Raw genomic sequence first — 16069 nt, 5'->3', positions numbered from 1 at the left:
TGGTTGCATGTTGAAATATTTTGTATATATGTTGAATTAAATTAAATATATTATAAAAATAATTTTACTTGTTCTTTTTACTCATTAAAATTTATAGTGACTACTAAAAACTTAAAATTACATATGTGACTAATTAAATTTCTGGACTGCACAAAATTAGACACTTGCCTTGGCAAAGAATAACACACATATCAAAGTGATAATAATCATATAAAAAAAGAAGACTGTGAAGAAATAGGAAGCCCAGATCATCCAGTTTCTAAGTCCAATTATGAGTTGGTACTCCTGTAGGAAAGTTAGCACAAATCAAATATTACAATATATCAGTAATTCATTCCTATTTAAACCTATATAAATAGGCAATATCATCTCTATTTTGTGAATGAGGAAAATCAATTCTCAGAAAGTCAATTGTTTTGATCAAAATTATACATTAATAAGAAATGTATTGACATTAAAATATATTTCCCCTGAGTCAGAGATCTTTTTTAATATTATACCTAGTATTGGACAAAAATGAAAAGCATTTCAAATTAAACTTTGAAATATCAAGATCTCTTTAATATTTTACTCTACTTTCAGGAGTATTAGAGAAATATATCTATGTTTTAAAAAATCCAATTATAAGTTAGAAGTCAGTTGTACTTCTTATGCTTGAGCTTTATAGCCAATGTGGCCTCCCCACCCACCCCATTGCTTTCAAGATTTTCTCTTTGTCTTTGGTTTTCAGCAGTTTGAATATAATATGTCTAGCTGTGTGTCTTTGTGGGTTACATTTATCCTGCTTTGTGTTCTCTGAGCTTCTTGAATCTGTGGTTGATATCTATCATTAATTTTGGAAAAATTATCTGCCATTATTTCTTTAGCTCTCTTCTCTCATATATTTTCCAAGTATGTACTTGTTATACCATTTGATATTGTCCTACCACTTTTGGATGCTTTTTTTCTGGATTTTTACATTTTGTCTTCTCTTTGCATTTCAGTTTGTGTAATTTCATCTGTCTTGTATTCAATTCTCTGATTCTTTCCTTATCAAGGTCAAGTCTGCTGATGAGTCTATCAAAAGCACTTTTCATTTTTGTTAGCATGTTTTTTATTTCTAGCAATTTCCTTTAACTTCTTATAGTTTTGCTGTCTGATAGCATTACCTATCTAATCTTTCATATTATCTACTGTGCAGAAAAGAGGTAACAAAGAAGGCTTGAGACTATTAGGAAGTCATGTTTTCAAGGTGGGTCCTTGGCTGAAATATGGGAACGTAGCTGTTAGTTGTACCCTAAACTTACAAAAATTTTCCCTAAATGTTAGGTGGATGACTGTGCCTAAACCATTTGTACAGACAAATGTATTCAGACCTCCTTATTAGGAGTTTGAAATGTTGGCACATGTTGGGCAAAGGGTGCCTATATGACCAGTCCCCAATCAAAACTTCGTATACTAAGTGTCTAGTGGACTTCCCTGGACAAGAACATCACAAACTTGTTGCTGGATTTTCATTGCTGGTGTAAGAGTATGCTCTGTGTGACCTCTTGTGAGGTTACTTGAGGAAGTCTGCAGGAAAATTCCTCCAGGCTTTGTCTATGTCATTTTCTCTCATGACCCAGCTACGGATATTTACTATACCACTATAATAAATTCCAGCTGTGAGTATAACTATATGCTGAGTCCCATGAATCCTACTGAATTTCAGAAAATGGTGGTGGTCTTGAGGATCCTGGACATGTATACCTTTCCCTTTAGAGCCTTTAAATCACTAATCATAGTAATTTAAAATTACTTGTCTGATACTCATCTGTGTCTTATCTGAGTCTGGTTCTGATGACTAATATACCTCTTTAGATGGTGTCTGCTTTTTAATTTTTGGTGTGCCTTGTAATTATTTGTTGAAAGCCAGACATGTTATCTAGGGTAGTAGATATCAAGATAAATAGGCCCAAAGTATAGGGATTTGTGTTTATTTAGTCAGGAGTTGAGTTTTGTTTGAATTCCCTGTTACTCTAGGTACTAAAGATTACAGATTCCCTAGTGACTATTCTATCTCCTTCCTTGCCTTCAGGTTTTTCCCTTCTGTTGCTTCCCAGAGACAGTTTGCCTCTGAAATTCTGCCAGCTTGTAAAATTGGTTAAGTTATATCACTTTCTGTTCTAGATTTGTTGCTACTGGGATGTAATTTGCTGCTACTGGGTGTAATTTCTACCTCCAATGAGGACTATGTAGAAATAATCTAACTGTCCATATAAAAGAACTCCACAGGCCTAAAAATATATTTATAGAAACTTTATCAGAAAAGAATTGGGATTACCTTCAATCCTTTTTCCTTTTCCCACACAATGAATCTCATGATGGAAAGTACAATTGGAGAGAACATGAGTATGAACATCAAAGGGAGAAAACCACTAATGCTCCAAATTAATCCATCGTGAGAATGAGCTGGGTGTGGAAACCTCTGTATAAAAATGCTAATGCCATCAAACAGCTTTTGTCTAGCACTGTTCTCATGATACAGCATGATGGCTTTATCTAAGGCATTCTGTACAGCCAGGAACCCTTCTCTGATGTACCCTGAATGAGAAAACATTGTCAAGTAAAATAGACTAAATAACAGCTCAGACACACAAAGAACAAGGCAATTCAAGTAAGTAATAGTTTGTTACCTACAGAACCTAAATTTACTGTTGTCTCAAGGACAATTGAACCTAATTATCCTGAGAACATATCATTGTTTTGAAACCAAAGGGATACTTCTTCAGCTGAATTTGATTTACGTCTTCCCCAAATTAAGTATATTTAATGAAAGTAACAGGTTTGCTAAATGCAATTTACTTTTACACAAAGAATGCAGATTTAATTAAACATCGGTGAGATAAAGACTTGAAAATGTAAAAAAAGAAATAAAGCCAAATTACAGATATATTCTAGTAAATTATGCAGAATGGCCCTAAGGAAAATTGTTTCACTGAAACTAAGTCAGCCATACAAGTAAAAGGCAGTTTAAGGTTTAAGTTGATTTTCTTCTACTAATTTTTAAAAAAAATATTTTATTTATTTATTTATTTATTTTTTAGAGAGAGGGGAAGGGAGGGAAAAAGAGAGGGAGAAAAACATTGGTGTGAGAAACATCAATCAGTTACCTCTTTATTTGCACCCGAACTGGTGACTAAACCTGCAGCTCAGACATATGCCTCACCAGGAATTGAACTGGTGACCTTTTGCTTCATGGCACTACACCCAACCAACTGAGCCACACTGGTCAGGGAAACTCATGGATTATTTAGACATATGTTGTTTAATGTCCAAATATTTGCCATTCTTCTAATTATAGTTAAATCTTAAACAACATGGTTTGAAATTCTTAGGTCCACTTACATTGGGTTTATTTTTCAATAATAACTACTGTTTTCTATCCATGAAAGCAGAGAGCCTATGGTATGCACTGATCTATGTCATTTTATATAGATGACTTAAGCATCTGTGGATTTTGGTACCCAATTCCCAAGGAAACACTAAGTTTGGGGGGAGTCAAAATTTATACACAGATTTTCAACTGCAGGGGGCTCAGTGCCCACATGATGTTGAAGGGTCAACTGTATCATATTGACCTCTGATTTAATTCAACCAAAGAACATACTCTATATGATTTCAATCTTTTTCATTTCAATGAGATATATTTTATAACACAGCATAAAATTATCATGGTGAAAGTACCATGTGCCCCTTTAAAAAGTGTATTTAACCACTGTTAAGTATTTGTTCTACAAACATCAATCAGTTCAGGGAAATTGAAAATGTTATGCATAAGCTGTATGTCTTATAATTGTTTAAATGTTCCAATAGTTATTGAGAAAATATTAATGTCTTCATCTATGAGTGTAGGATTGCCAAATTCTCCCTTTAATTCTGTGAAATTTTGCTTCATGTATTTTGAAACTCTATTATTAGATGCAGAAATATTTATAATTGTTATGTTTTCCTGACTAACAGGGTTTTTTTCTTTTTCTTTTATTTTATAAATTGTTTTTATAATTGTGGCTAAAACATACATAGTATAGAATTTACTATTTTAACCATTATTAAGTGTACAGCTGATTGGCATTTTTTATTAACTATTCTTATTGTTGTTCATTTACGATTGTCCCCATTTTACCCCCATTACCCTCCCCTGCCCTACCCATACCCACTTCCCACATTCAATCCTCTCCACCCCTTGTCTTTGTCCATGGGCCCTTTATACATGTTCCTTGACTTGCTCTTTCCATTCTTTCACCTGTTATTCCCCTTCTCCCTCCACTCTGGATAATGTAAAAACATTTAAATTGATAAAATGATATATAGACATGAGTGGGCAAGCAATGTCAATGAATTAAAATGTGTGTATTTGGAAAGTATAACACTAAACCACAACTACATAAAGATAGATATATTGATATAAGAACTGAAAGAGGATAAAGCATGACATTGATATATATATGTATGTGTGTGCATATATATATATAAATATATATATGAATTAGATACAAATATATATATATGAATTAGATTTACAACTATATGGGATTGAAGAGTTGTTTTGGTAGAATATAAATTTAATTTTTAAATTTACCACAAATTAATTTATATACATTACCACAAATATATTATATATATTTATACATATATACAAATAAAACCATATATATGTATATGTTCATATGTAATTGTGATAATAAAATAAGTATGTTAAGGATTCGCTCACCAGGACTTCCTCCATCATGGTCACTTGGGTTCCTAGGGCCTGAAGAAGGATAGATAGGAAAGAGCAAGGCTGTTTTCCACCCTGACAAGTCTGGCCACAAGATAGTCCTTTGTATCCTAACAAAACGCAGGTGATATTTTACCTAGAAGTAGTAATAGGAACACACTATGCTTAAAACCAAACAAACTGAAAAGCAGATATTAGAAATAAAGTTAAGACATAAGGAAAACCATGTGATTTGAAAGAGGATACTCATCTGATGTAAAAGTAACACTGAATGGCAGGAAATGACAGTGACCCCAAGCTTAACATATGCTCCAACCATATCTACACTTGAAGTCCTCTTAAAATGCAGACAGTTCACAAAAAACAAGATATACAAATGGTCCATAAATACATGAGAAGTTTTTCAATGTCAAACAATGAAATAAATGAAAATTAAAAACACAGAGGTATTTTTCTTACCTGTCACATGGAAAAATCAAAGTTTAACAACACCCTGTTAGCAAGGCTATAAACAAACAGGCACTTTAATTCACTGTTTGTGGGATGAAAAATGGCACAACTGCACTGGGGAATCTGGCAATGTTTAACAAAACAGTAAATATGCATTTACTGTTTCATTCAGTAATCCCACTTCCAGGAACAGACTTGAAATATGTATCTCCAACAATATGAAGAAAATGTATGTACAATTTTTTTGAAACATTATTTGTGGTGGAAACCTATTGAAATTAATTGCTCATACATAGGAGGAAACTGCATAAACTATAGTACCTCTACACAATAGAGACTTATGTATCTGTTTAAGGTATAGTCAGAAAATAGAAATCATACTAGATAACTGAAAGGGTAGGAAAATTCTAACATATCAGGTAACAGTAGACTGCAGCTACAAGCTCTATGACTAATGGAACAAAAATAAGAGTTTGGAATTACTAAAAATCATAAATTTAGATGAGAGATCCCGTGGGGCTAAAAACCAAATTTCTGAGGAGGCTACATAAATCGGCTAGTGCTCTATTTCAGACCATGAAAGAATGATCCTTTGGGATTGGGACCTAGGTTTCTGAGAAGGAGCTCCATTTGCCTAGCACTGGTTATCTTTGAGAGGGTGTGTTGAGGCTGATTGGAAAAATGTTGGAAAAACTGCAATATTTATTTGGCTGCTATTATGGGAAGAAAATGCTACTAGCTCTCAAAAAAGTATTGCTGGGATGTCATTTACAGGAACTACAGGCAGACAGAAAGCCGATAGGAAAGATCACATTTCTTCCCCCAGAGCCTCATACAGAGGTGGCAGAAAGAACAGAAAAATAGCTACAGCATCAAAGAATGTCAAGAATAGATTTATAGTCTAAAAGAGACTTACTAACAAATATGCTACCTTGTGCATAAAAAAGAAAAATGAGGTATACATACATATGTAATTTATACTATATAGTATATATTAACTTAAAAGTATATATCACCATGTATTTATATATAATACCTGTGTAATTTGTATTATCAATACATTTAATCTTTGGATGGATTGCAAAGGAAGTTGAAGACATCAGTATACTTCCACCATGATACTTCAGCATTTACTAGAATCTAATACTTTATAGTTCTTATTTGAGGTAAAATTTACATACAATAAAATGCACAAATCTTTTTAAACTTTTTATTTATTACATTTTTTTCAATTACAATTTACATTCAATATTATTTTGATTTAGTTTCAGGTGTAGAGAAGAATGCAGCCACTATGGAAAATTAACTGTACATCTGCTTAACTATACATGAGTTTTGATAAATGCAGCTTTTGTAATCCAAACCACTTACAAGATAAATAATGCCCTCACCCCAGAAAGGTCTCTCATGATCTTTTCCAGTTGATACATAACATTCCCTCACAGACAAAATTTTTCTGATTTCACCATAGATTAATATTGCCTGTTATAGATTTCATATAAATGAAAACTCACAAGTATTGTACTCTGTTTCATAAGGCTTCTTTTTATTTAGAAAGATGCTTCTGAGGTTTTTGCCAGTGAGCAATATTCCAAAGTACAAATAAAACAGAGGGCATTAATTTTCTGGTTGATGTATACTTGACTCCAATATTTGGCTATTATGAATATTCTTGCAAAATTCTCTTTGTGAAAATATGTTTTCCTTTCTTTAGGGTAAATTCATAGGAGTGCAACTAATGGACCATATAGGGTAGATATGTGTTTAGTTTTGTTTGAACAAACAAATGACAGACATTTTTCTAAACTGATCATACTACTTTACAATCCCACCAACAGTGGCTTCTCATCCTCACCAACATTTGCTATTGTCATACTGTAATTTTAACCTTTCTAGAGAAGGGTAGAAGTATGACATTGTGGTTTAAATTTGCATTTTCCTGATGTATAATGATATTACACAGTTTTTCATGTCTTTTTTGTTAGAAAATTCTTTTTTTTACTATTTGGGGACACAAGCACAGCCAATCAGTGATAAGAATGCAAGCTGAAATGGCACTGAAGATACTTTGAGCCAATGTACATTGTTGAACCTAAATCTATATCACCACATGGATAATTCTGACTCAGTAAATGGAAGAAAGTTGACACAGAAAAATAGTGTCATGAAAGGATGGGACACACAGAAATAACACATAATATTCCACTAATGGTTTTATGAAACTTGCTTTCTACTGACAAGCATCTGTATTCTAAACACAGAATTTGTCTCAATGTCTACATATTATAAATTGACCATTATTTCCACCAGAGTCAGGATATAATGTCTACAGGATCTTCTAAGGAGGACTTCTAGTCAAGATGGAGGTGTAGGTAGACACACTGTGTCTTTTCGCATAACCAAAATAAGAATAACAACAATTTAAAAATAAAACAAAACAAAACAAAACAAAACCCAGTACTGACAGAAAATTGAACTGTATGGAAGTCTGACAACCAAGGACTTAAAGTAGACGTATCCATCCAGACCATTAGGAGGGGCGGAGTCAGGGAGAGAGGACAGAGAGGGCTCAGGCAGGGTGGTAGGTGGACCCCCAAACAGGCACACAAATAGGCAACTGGCAGACCCAGCAAGGCGGCGGATTGTGGAGGGGGGCGGTGTGTCCAGTCCCACATTTGCATGCAGATAAATCAGATGAAACTGGGGAGCGAGACAGACCATGCAACCCAGGGCCCTAGCTCGGGAAAATAAAGCCTCAAACCACTGCCTGAAAACACCTGTGGGGGTTGAGGTGCTGGGAGAGACTCCCAGCCTCACAAGAGAGTTTGTTGGACAAACCCACAGGGTCCCAGGATGGACACAAACCTACCCACATGGGAATCAGCAACAGAAGGACCCAATTTGCTTGCAGGAAGCAGAGGAAGTGACTGAAATCCGGCAGAGATGGGAGCAAGCACCATTGTTCCCTCTCGGATCCCTCTCCCACATATAGCATCACAACCCAGCAATGTGAGTTGCCCCACCTGGGTGAACACCTAAGGCTCCACCCCTCACTCTGTAACAGACATGTCAAGACAAAAAAAAAATGGCCCAAATGAAAGAACAGATCAAAACTCCAGAAAAAATACAACTAAGCAATGAAGAGATGGCCAACCTATCAGATGCACAGTTCAAAACACTGGTAATCAAGGTGCTCACAGAATTGATTGAATTTGGTTGCAAATTAGATGAAAAAAATGAAGGCTATGCTAAGTGAAATAAAGGAAAATGTACAGGGAACCAATAGTAATGGGAAGGAAACTGGGACTCAAAACAATAGAATGGACCAGAAGGAAGAAAGAAACATCCAATCAGAAGAGAATGAAGAAACCAGAATTCAAAAAAATGAGGAAAGGCTTAGGAACCTCCAGGACATCTTTAAATGTTCCAACATCTGAATTATAGGGTACCAGAAGGAGAAGAGGTAGAGCAACAAGTGGAAAAATTATTTCAACAAATAATAAAGGAGAACTTCCCCATTCTGGCAAAGGAAATAGACTTCCAGAAAGTCCAGGAAGCTCAGGGAGTCCCAAAGAAGTTGGACCCAAGGAGGAACACACCAAGGCACATCATAATTACATTACCCAAGATTAAAGATAAGGAGAGAATCTTAAAAGCAGTGAGACAAAACGAGAGAGTTACCTACAAAGGAGTTCCCATCAGACTGTCAGCTGATTTCTCAAAAGAAAATCCTTACAGGCAAGAAGGGGCTGGAAAGAAGTGTTACAAGACATGAAAAGCAAAGACCTACATCCAAGATTGCTCTGTACAGCAAAGCTTTAATTTAGAATGGAAGGGCAGATAAAGTGCTTCTCAGATAAGGTTAAGTTAGAGGAGTTCATCATCACCAAGCCTTTATGTTATGAAATGTTAAAGGTACTTATCTAGGCAAAAGAAGATAAAAAAAACATGTACAGAAAAGTGATAGCACACTTACAATTATTAACAACTACACCTAAAACAAAAACAAACTAAGCAAACAACTAGGACACGAACAGAACCACAGAAATGGAGATCACATGGAGGGTTATCAACAGGGGAGTGGGAGGAGGAGAGAGGGGAGAAAGGTACACAGAATAAGTAGCATAGATGGCAGGTAGAAAATAGACAGGGAGAGGGTAAGAATAGTATGGGAAATGAAGAAGACAATAATTTATAAGTATGACACATGGACATGAACTAAAGGGGGGAATGTGGGTGGGAGAGGGTGTGCAGGGTGGAGGGGAGTAAAGCAGGGAAAATGGGACAACTATAATAGCATAATCAATAAAATATTTTTTAAAAATCTTCTAAGGAGATACAAAGTTCAAAGCACTGTCATTCTCTCTCCTTCCCATTGGCTATGCTATCATTAGATTTTTAATGCCAACGAATATCCTAATTCTCAATCAGTGGGGATGAGCCTTAGTGTTTTCCTAGAGATTTATTAAAAAAATTACACTCTGTGTTTTATTCAAATAAAGAGGAGTATTTCCGTCTCTGGTTTTTTGAAGATGCATCTGTATTAGGCTTATTTATTGTACCATGCTTTGAAGAACAAGAAGCATTGCTTGAATAGTCAAAGTTTGTCATGAATCTAAGGCCCTGTGTATGAAAGATGCAATTCTTGCCTTATTTGCATCATGCAGTAATTAAGAGCACAGGCATTAAAGTTACTCAGATCTGGATTCATATTCTTGCTCTACTGCATATCTGTAGTTTTATCTTGGAAAAATTAGTTTATTCATTTATAAAATAGGGTTAGTTATATCAAATTCATTGAAAAACTTTCTCACCTGAAGTGGCAGAGGGTCATTGCTGTTTTTGAAGTCATTGTCAAAAACAATGGCAGCCAGCACTTTGTGAGACCTAGAGTCATATTTCACATACTTCTCAAACTCAGTTTCTGAAGAAAAGCCTTGCACTGTAAAGAGGCAAAATTATTTACCTAAGTAAGATTGTCTGATAATTCCTCATGAGAGTGGAGGCACTACTTTACATAGACAAAGCCTATCGAAATACTATAAATTTTAACACACTGTTTCTCAAATATTGTAATCAAAACTACTTAAAAGTACTTAGGGTTCACAACAATTTTAGGTATTGTATAAAGTTCTACTACAGCTTTATATAATAATCATTATAAAACATATGTAAAAGTAAGTCATCAGGAAAACACAAATCATTATCACAATGAGATACCACTTCACATCTATTGAGATGGTTATGATAAAAAGGACAGATGATAACAAGTGCTGGTAAGGGTGTTGAAAATTTGGACCAGAATTTAAATGGTACAACAACTTTACATAAGTCTGGTAGTCCCTCAAAAAGTCAAACATGAACTTACCATATGAGGTACTCATTCTATTCCTAGGTATACACTAAAGAAAAGTATAAATATATGTCTACATAAAACTAATAGATGCCTATTCACAGAAGTATAATTTATAGTGGCCCAAAGATGGAACAACCCACCAACTTGATAAAAGATATGCCAACCAATGCAGAACGTCCATGCAATGGGATATTATTTGGCAATGAAAAGGAATGAAGCAATGATACATGCTACAACATGAACTTTGAAAACATGCTAAGTCAAAGAAGTCAGTCACAAAAGATTACATATGGTACTTATACAAAATATATATAAAGGGTTTGTATATAAACCATTCATATAAAAGGTTTATAATAGGGTGAAGGGTTCACAGGAACAACTATAAAGGACACATGGACAAAAACAAGGGGGGTGGAAACAGGGGAGGGATGTGGGGATGGCTGGGGTGGTGGGGAGGGGTGGGGAAAAAGTCAGAAAACTGTACTTAAAGAAAAATAAAACTCAAAAGTATTTAATAAAAAATTAAGTAAATAAAAGACTTATAATAGGCAATTCTATAGGGACAGAAAATAGATTTTAGTGTTTTCCTAATCCTGGTAAAGACAGAAAATTATGGTGTCATGGCTGAAGGTTACTGGACTTATTTTTGGTGACAAAAGTGCTCTAAAACTGATTGTGGTCATGGTTGCACAACTCTGGAAATATGCTAAAAGCCAATAAATTATTGTACACTTTAAATGAGTGAATGTATGATATGCACATTATGTGTTTTAAAAAAAACTCAAGATAGCCCTGACAAGTGTGGCCCAGTTGGTTGGGTGTTGTCCCACAAAGTGAAAGGTTGATGATTCAATTTCTGGTCAGAGCACATGCCTAGGTTGTGGGTTTGGTCCAGGTTGGGCTGTGTATGAGAGGCAACCAATGGATGTTTCTCTCTCTCTCTTTTTCTCTCCCTTCCACTACCTCTAAGAAAAAATACAACAAGATAAATCAATGGGTGGAAATCACTTCAAACTGTGCTTTTAAAAAAAAACAATATGGCTTGCTAACTGTATGGAGATAGCAGAGGAAGGAGTCAGCCAAGACAGATCAGAAGAAATTTACTACTCTAAATAACAGAGAAAAAATTGGAAAGAAATTGAAGAGCACTTCAAAGACCATTGGGACAATACAAAATGCCTAGTATTGATATTATCATAGTTCTAGGAGAAAAGAAAGAATGTCATGTTGAAAAACAATTTTTAGAAATAAATGTTGAAAATCCTCCAAATTTGGTGAAAGAAACTTACAGATTCTAAAGGCTCAGTGAACTGTATATACTAGAATAAACCAAAATAAATCCATGCTTAGATACATCATAATCAAACTTTTGACAAGAAAGAAAACATCTTAACAGCAACTAGAGAGAAATGACACATTGTCTATAAGAAAGCAAGGACTGAAATGACTGAAGAATTTCATTAGATGATGTCCCATTTGTTTATTTTTCCCTTTATGTCCCTTGCTTTAGGGGACATATCCATGGAGATGTTGCTGCATGGAATGTCTGAGATGGGCAAAAGACTTGAACAGACACTTCTCCAAGGAGGGCATACAGAGGACCCAGAGACACATGAAAAGATGCTCAGTATCACTAGCCATCAGAGAGATGCAAATTAAAACCACAATGAGATACCACCTCACATCAGTCAGAATGACCATCATAAACAAATCAACAAACAAGTGTTGGAGAGGATGAGGAGAAAAGGGAACTCTAGTGCACTGTTGATGAGAATGCAGACTGGTGCAGTCACTGCAGAAAACAGTATGGAATTTCCTCAGAAAACTAAAAATGGAACTGCCTTTTGACCCAGCAATTCTGCTGCTGAGATTATATCCTAAGAGCCCTGAAACACGAATCCAAAAGAACCTATGCACCCCAATATTCATAGCAGCACAATTTACAATAGCCAAGTGCTGGAAGCAACCTAGGTGCCCATCAGCAAATGAGTGGGTCACAAAACGATGGTACATTTATACAATGGAATTCTACGCAGCAGAGAGAAAGGAGCTTATACTCTTTGTGACAGCATGGATGGAAATGGAGAGCATTATGCTAAGTGAAATAAGCCAGGAGGTGAGGGACAAATATCATATGATCTCACCTTTAACTGGAACATAATCAACAAAAGAAGAATCTAACAATAGCCAGAAGGCAGTGGGGAGGGGACAGTGGGGGGAAGGCTCTTCAGGAACTACTATAAAAGACACAGAGACAAAACCAAGGGGGAGGGTGGAAGCAAGGGAGGGAAGTTGGTTTTGAGGGGGTGGTGAGGGGAGGGGTGGGGAAAAATACAGACAACTGTAATTGAACAACAATAAAATAATAAAAAAATAAAATGATGCTACTATTATGAAAAAAAATGACTGAAGAATTTTTCCTCTGAGGCCAAGGAGGTCAGAAGAAAGTGGCAAATACTTTTTAAATGTTGAAAGAAACAACTGTCAATCCAGAATTCTATACCAAATGAAAATAACTTCAAGATCATAAAGTTGAAATAAATACATTCTCAGATGAAGGAACACAACAGAATTCATTGCTAGTAGACCTGCTTTTAAGAAATTATTAAAGGAAATTCTTCAGAAAGAAATAATATGATATGAGAAGAAAACTTGTAACTTTGAAAATGAAGGAAGAGAACAGCTATGGTAAATGTTTGGGCAAATAGTTTTCTTAAGCTTTTAATTATATGTGTGTGCATTATAACTTTTCCTCATGAAGTTTTCAACTTACATAAATTTGCAACCTACAACTTAAAGAGAAAAATATAAAGGGAACTATAAACTGGTAATCATTTGATACACTGGTAAAATATTACTTCTAAATAGAGTGTGAAAGTTAAGTATGCACATTTTAACTCCAAGAGCAACCACTAATAATAGTATATAGTAGAAATTCAGTTTATCCATTTTTTTCCTTCATGGATAATCCATCTGTTGTCATGTCAGAGAATTCTTCAACTAACTCTAAGATACAAAAATTTTTTCTCTCTAAATGTTTTATCGCTTTTGGATCTAATTAATTTTGATGCAATTTTTACATAAGGTGTGGTTTTATTATTTTATCTATTGATATCCAATTGTTCAGCACATTTGTTGAAAAGATTATTCTTCCACTAAATTATTTTGCACCATCATAAAATAATATTTTGACCTATTTGTGTAGGTCTGTCTCTTGGTTCTTTGATCTGTGTGTCTATCCCTATGCCAATAGCACTTATAACTACAATTATAAGTCTTAAAATTGAGGAGTGTAATTCCTCCAACTTTATTCTTTCTAAAGTGCTTTAGCTCTATCAAAAACAATTTAAGAATAAATTTTACAGAAAACCTTAGTTTCTAACCTTTTATACTGATGTTTAAATTCCTCTTCATACTCTCAGTGATCTCTTTTACCACATTAATATTAGAAGGCACGTAAATCAATTCCCACTCTTCAGGATTTTTGAGGAAAGAAGGCAGACTACTGATGGGTTGAGGATTAAAATTGTGAGATCCAATAACATTTATATTAGTAAGTGCACGGAATAGCAAAAGCAACATTGGAAACACCAATGCTGTTAAGACTTCCAATATTAAATTAATGAACTGCCTTCTCTAGAAGAGGAACAAAAAGATGGTGTTAATTAACTTAGGAGTACACATTCAATGCCAATGGATAGCTCTATTGTATTAAGCTTCTGCCAATTTCACTCTGGAAAAGCCAGTGTTTCCTGGACTGTCTTTTACCACCTCTCCTTTCCACTACGAACCTTCTTATAAGTCTATGCTTATAAGACTATACTACTAACTAATTCAGTTTTATAGATTTGGAAGAGCTACTTAGAGGCATGAAATTGATTTTTCAAACACATACAACACACATCCTGAACTGCAACAAATGGGCATTTACTTTTCAATGGTGCTTTTACCTACCTTTATAGTAAAATTTTTCCAGAGAAGCACCGCAAACTGTTTGAATGTCAACAAATCCATTCTTGTACAAACAGTGTATGTTCAACTCCAGGTATGGAGAAGAGGTTTTGTAATATTAAGTTACCTAATAATGTAAAGATCAAGCAAATAACAGTATTACTTCTTTCTCCTAATTTTCTCTGTATTTGGATTTAAAGATTGATAGCAAGAATAACTATGTATTTGAAATAAAGACAATTATATTGTTTCTATTTTTCTATTAATTTACTTAATACCTAATAAAGTTCCAACATGTTTAAAACACAATATAATAGATAAATAAATAACATAAGATGTGGTTCTATTTAACCAGAACCTGACATTTACTTTTCCTATTCCAGTTTCCAGGACCAGATAACTTCACAGGTAAATTGTACCAAATGTTTATATAAGAATAATAACAATCCTCTCCAAGTATTTCCCAAACATTATAGATAAGGCAACACTTCCAAACTCAATTTAGGAGGCCACCATCAATTACCTTGATACCCAGAAAAGAAACAACAGGCTAATATCCCTGATAAACAAAGATAAAAAAATCTTCAAAATATTCAAACTGACTTCAACAGCACATTAAAGAAATTACATATCATGATCAAGTAAAATTTATCTCTGGTATGTAAGGATGATTCAGCATATGAAAATCATTAAATGTGATATAACATTAATAGAATGAAGGAGTAATGTCATATGATCATCTAAATTGATACAGAAAAAGCATTCACCTTTTCATAATAAAAACACTGGACAAATTAGAGATACAAGGAAGGTTCCTCAAATGATAAAGGCCATATATGAGGAGCCCACAATGACATCATATTCAACAGTGAGAAACTGAAAGCTTTTTCCTCATAGATCTCAAGTAAGGCAAAGATGCCCACACTTGTCGTTTCTATTCAACAGTTCTGGAAGTCCTGATGAATATAATTCAAGATAAGGAAATAAAATACATCCAAATCAGAAAGACATATGTAAAAATGTCTTTGCTCACAGGTGACAGAATCTTATGTACCTAAAACCCTAGAGATCACACAAAAAAACCTGTTAGAACTAACAAAACTAACAGAACTAATTAAATGAATTCAGCAAACTTGTAGGTCACAAAATCAACACAGAAACATAAATTGAGTTTCTACAGACCAATACCATAGATAAAAAGGAAATTAAGAAAATAATCCCATCTACATTTACACTAGCACCAAATACAATAAAATATTTAGAAATAAACAACCAAAAAGATAGAAGACTTGTACATTGAAAATTATAAAACTGGGTTCTGGCCAAGATGGAGGCATAGGTAGAAACCCTTCTTCACACAACCAAATGAGGATAACAACCAATCTAAAATCAATAAACAACCAGAAGTGCCAGAAAATCAAACTGCATGAAGCTCCAACAACCAAGGAATGAAAGAAACACTACAAACAAAACAACCAGACTGGTGAGAACCTGTGGTGAGGCGGTGGACCCCACGGGCAGTGGGGCTGCTCAGAGCTGACTGTGGACTAGAGGGGTTGCCCCAGTGGGAGAAA

General features: G+C 34.6%; 1 protein-coding gene across 1 annotated transcript in view; it reads right to left on the bottom strand.

Moving 5' to 3' along the window:
- The window catches only part of LOC123825428 (phospholipid-transporting ATPase ABCA3-like), a 137546-nt gene extending 122988 nt beyond the window's left edge, over window positions 1-14558 (bottom strand). Inside the window, 6 exon segments of the mRNA XM_045848812.1 lie at window positions 175-285; window positions 2303-2562; window positions 4733-4874; window positions 10003-10130; window positions 13928-14180; window positions 14499-14558. Coding sequence (XP_045704768.1) covers window positions 175-285; window positions 2303-2562; window positions 4733-4874; window positions 10003-10130; window positions 13928-14180; window positions 14499-14558 — 954 coding nt within the window.
- Between the last annotated feature and the right edge of the window lie 1511 nt (window positions 14559-16069).

The sequence above is a fragment of the Phyllostomus hastatus genome, unplaced genomic scaffold, assembly GCF_019186645.2.
Source record: "Phyllostomus hastatus isolate PE091 unplaced genomic scaffold, TTU_PhHast_1.1 phas_contig_64, whole genome shotgun sequence".
NCBI lineage: Eukaryota > Metazoa > Chordata > Mammalia > Chiroptera > Phyllostomidae > Phyllostomus > Phyllostomus hastatus.
Note: the sequence above shows the minus strand (reverse complement) of the source record. Positions and strands in the feature narration are given on the sequence as shown.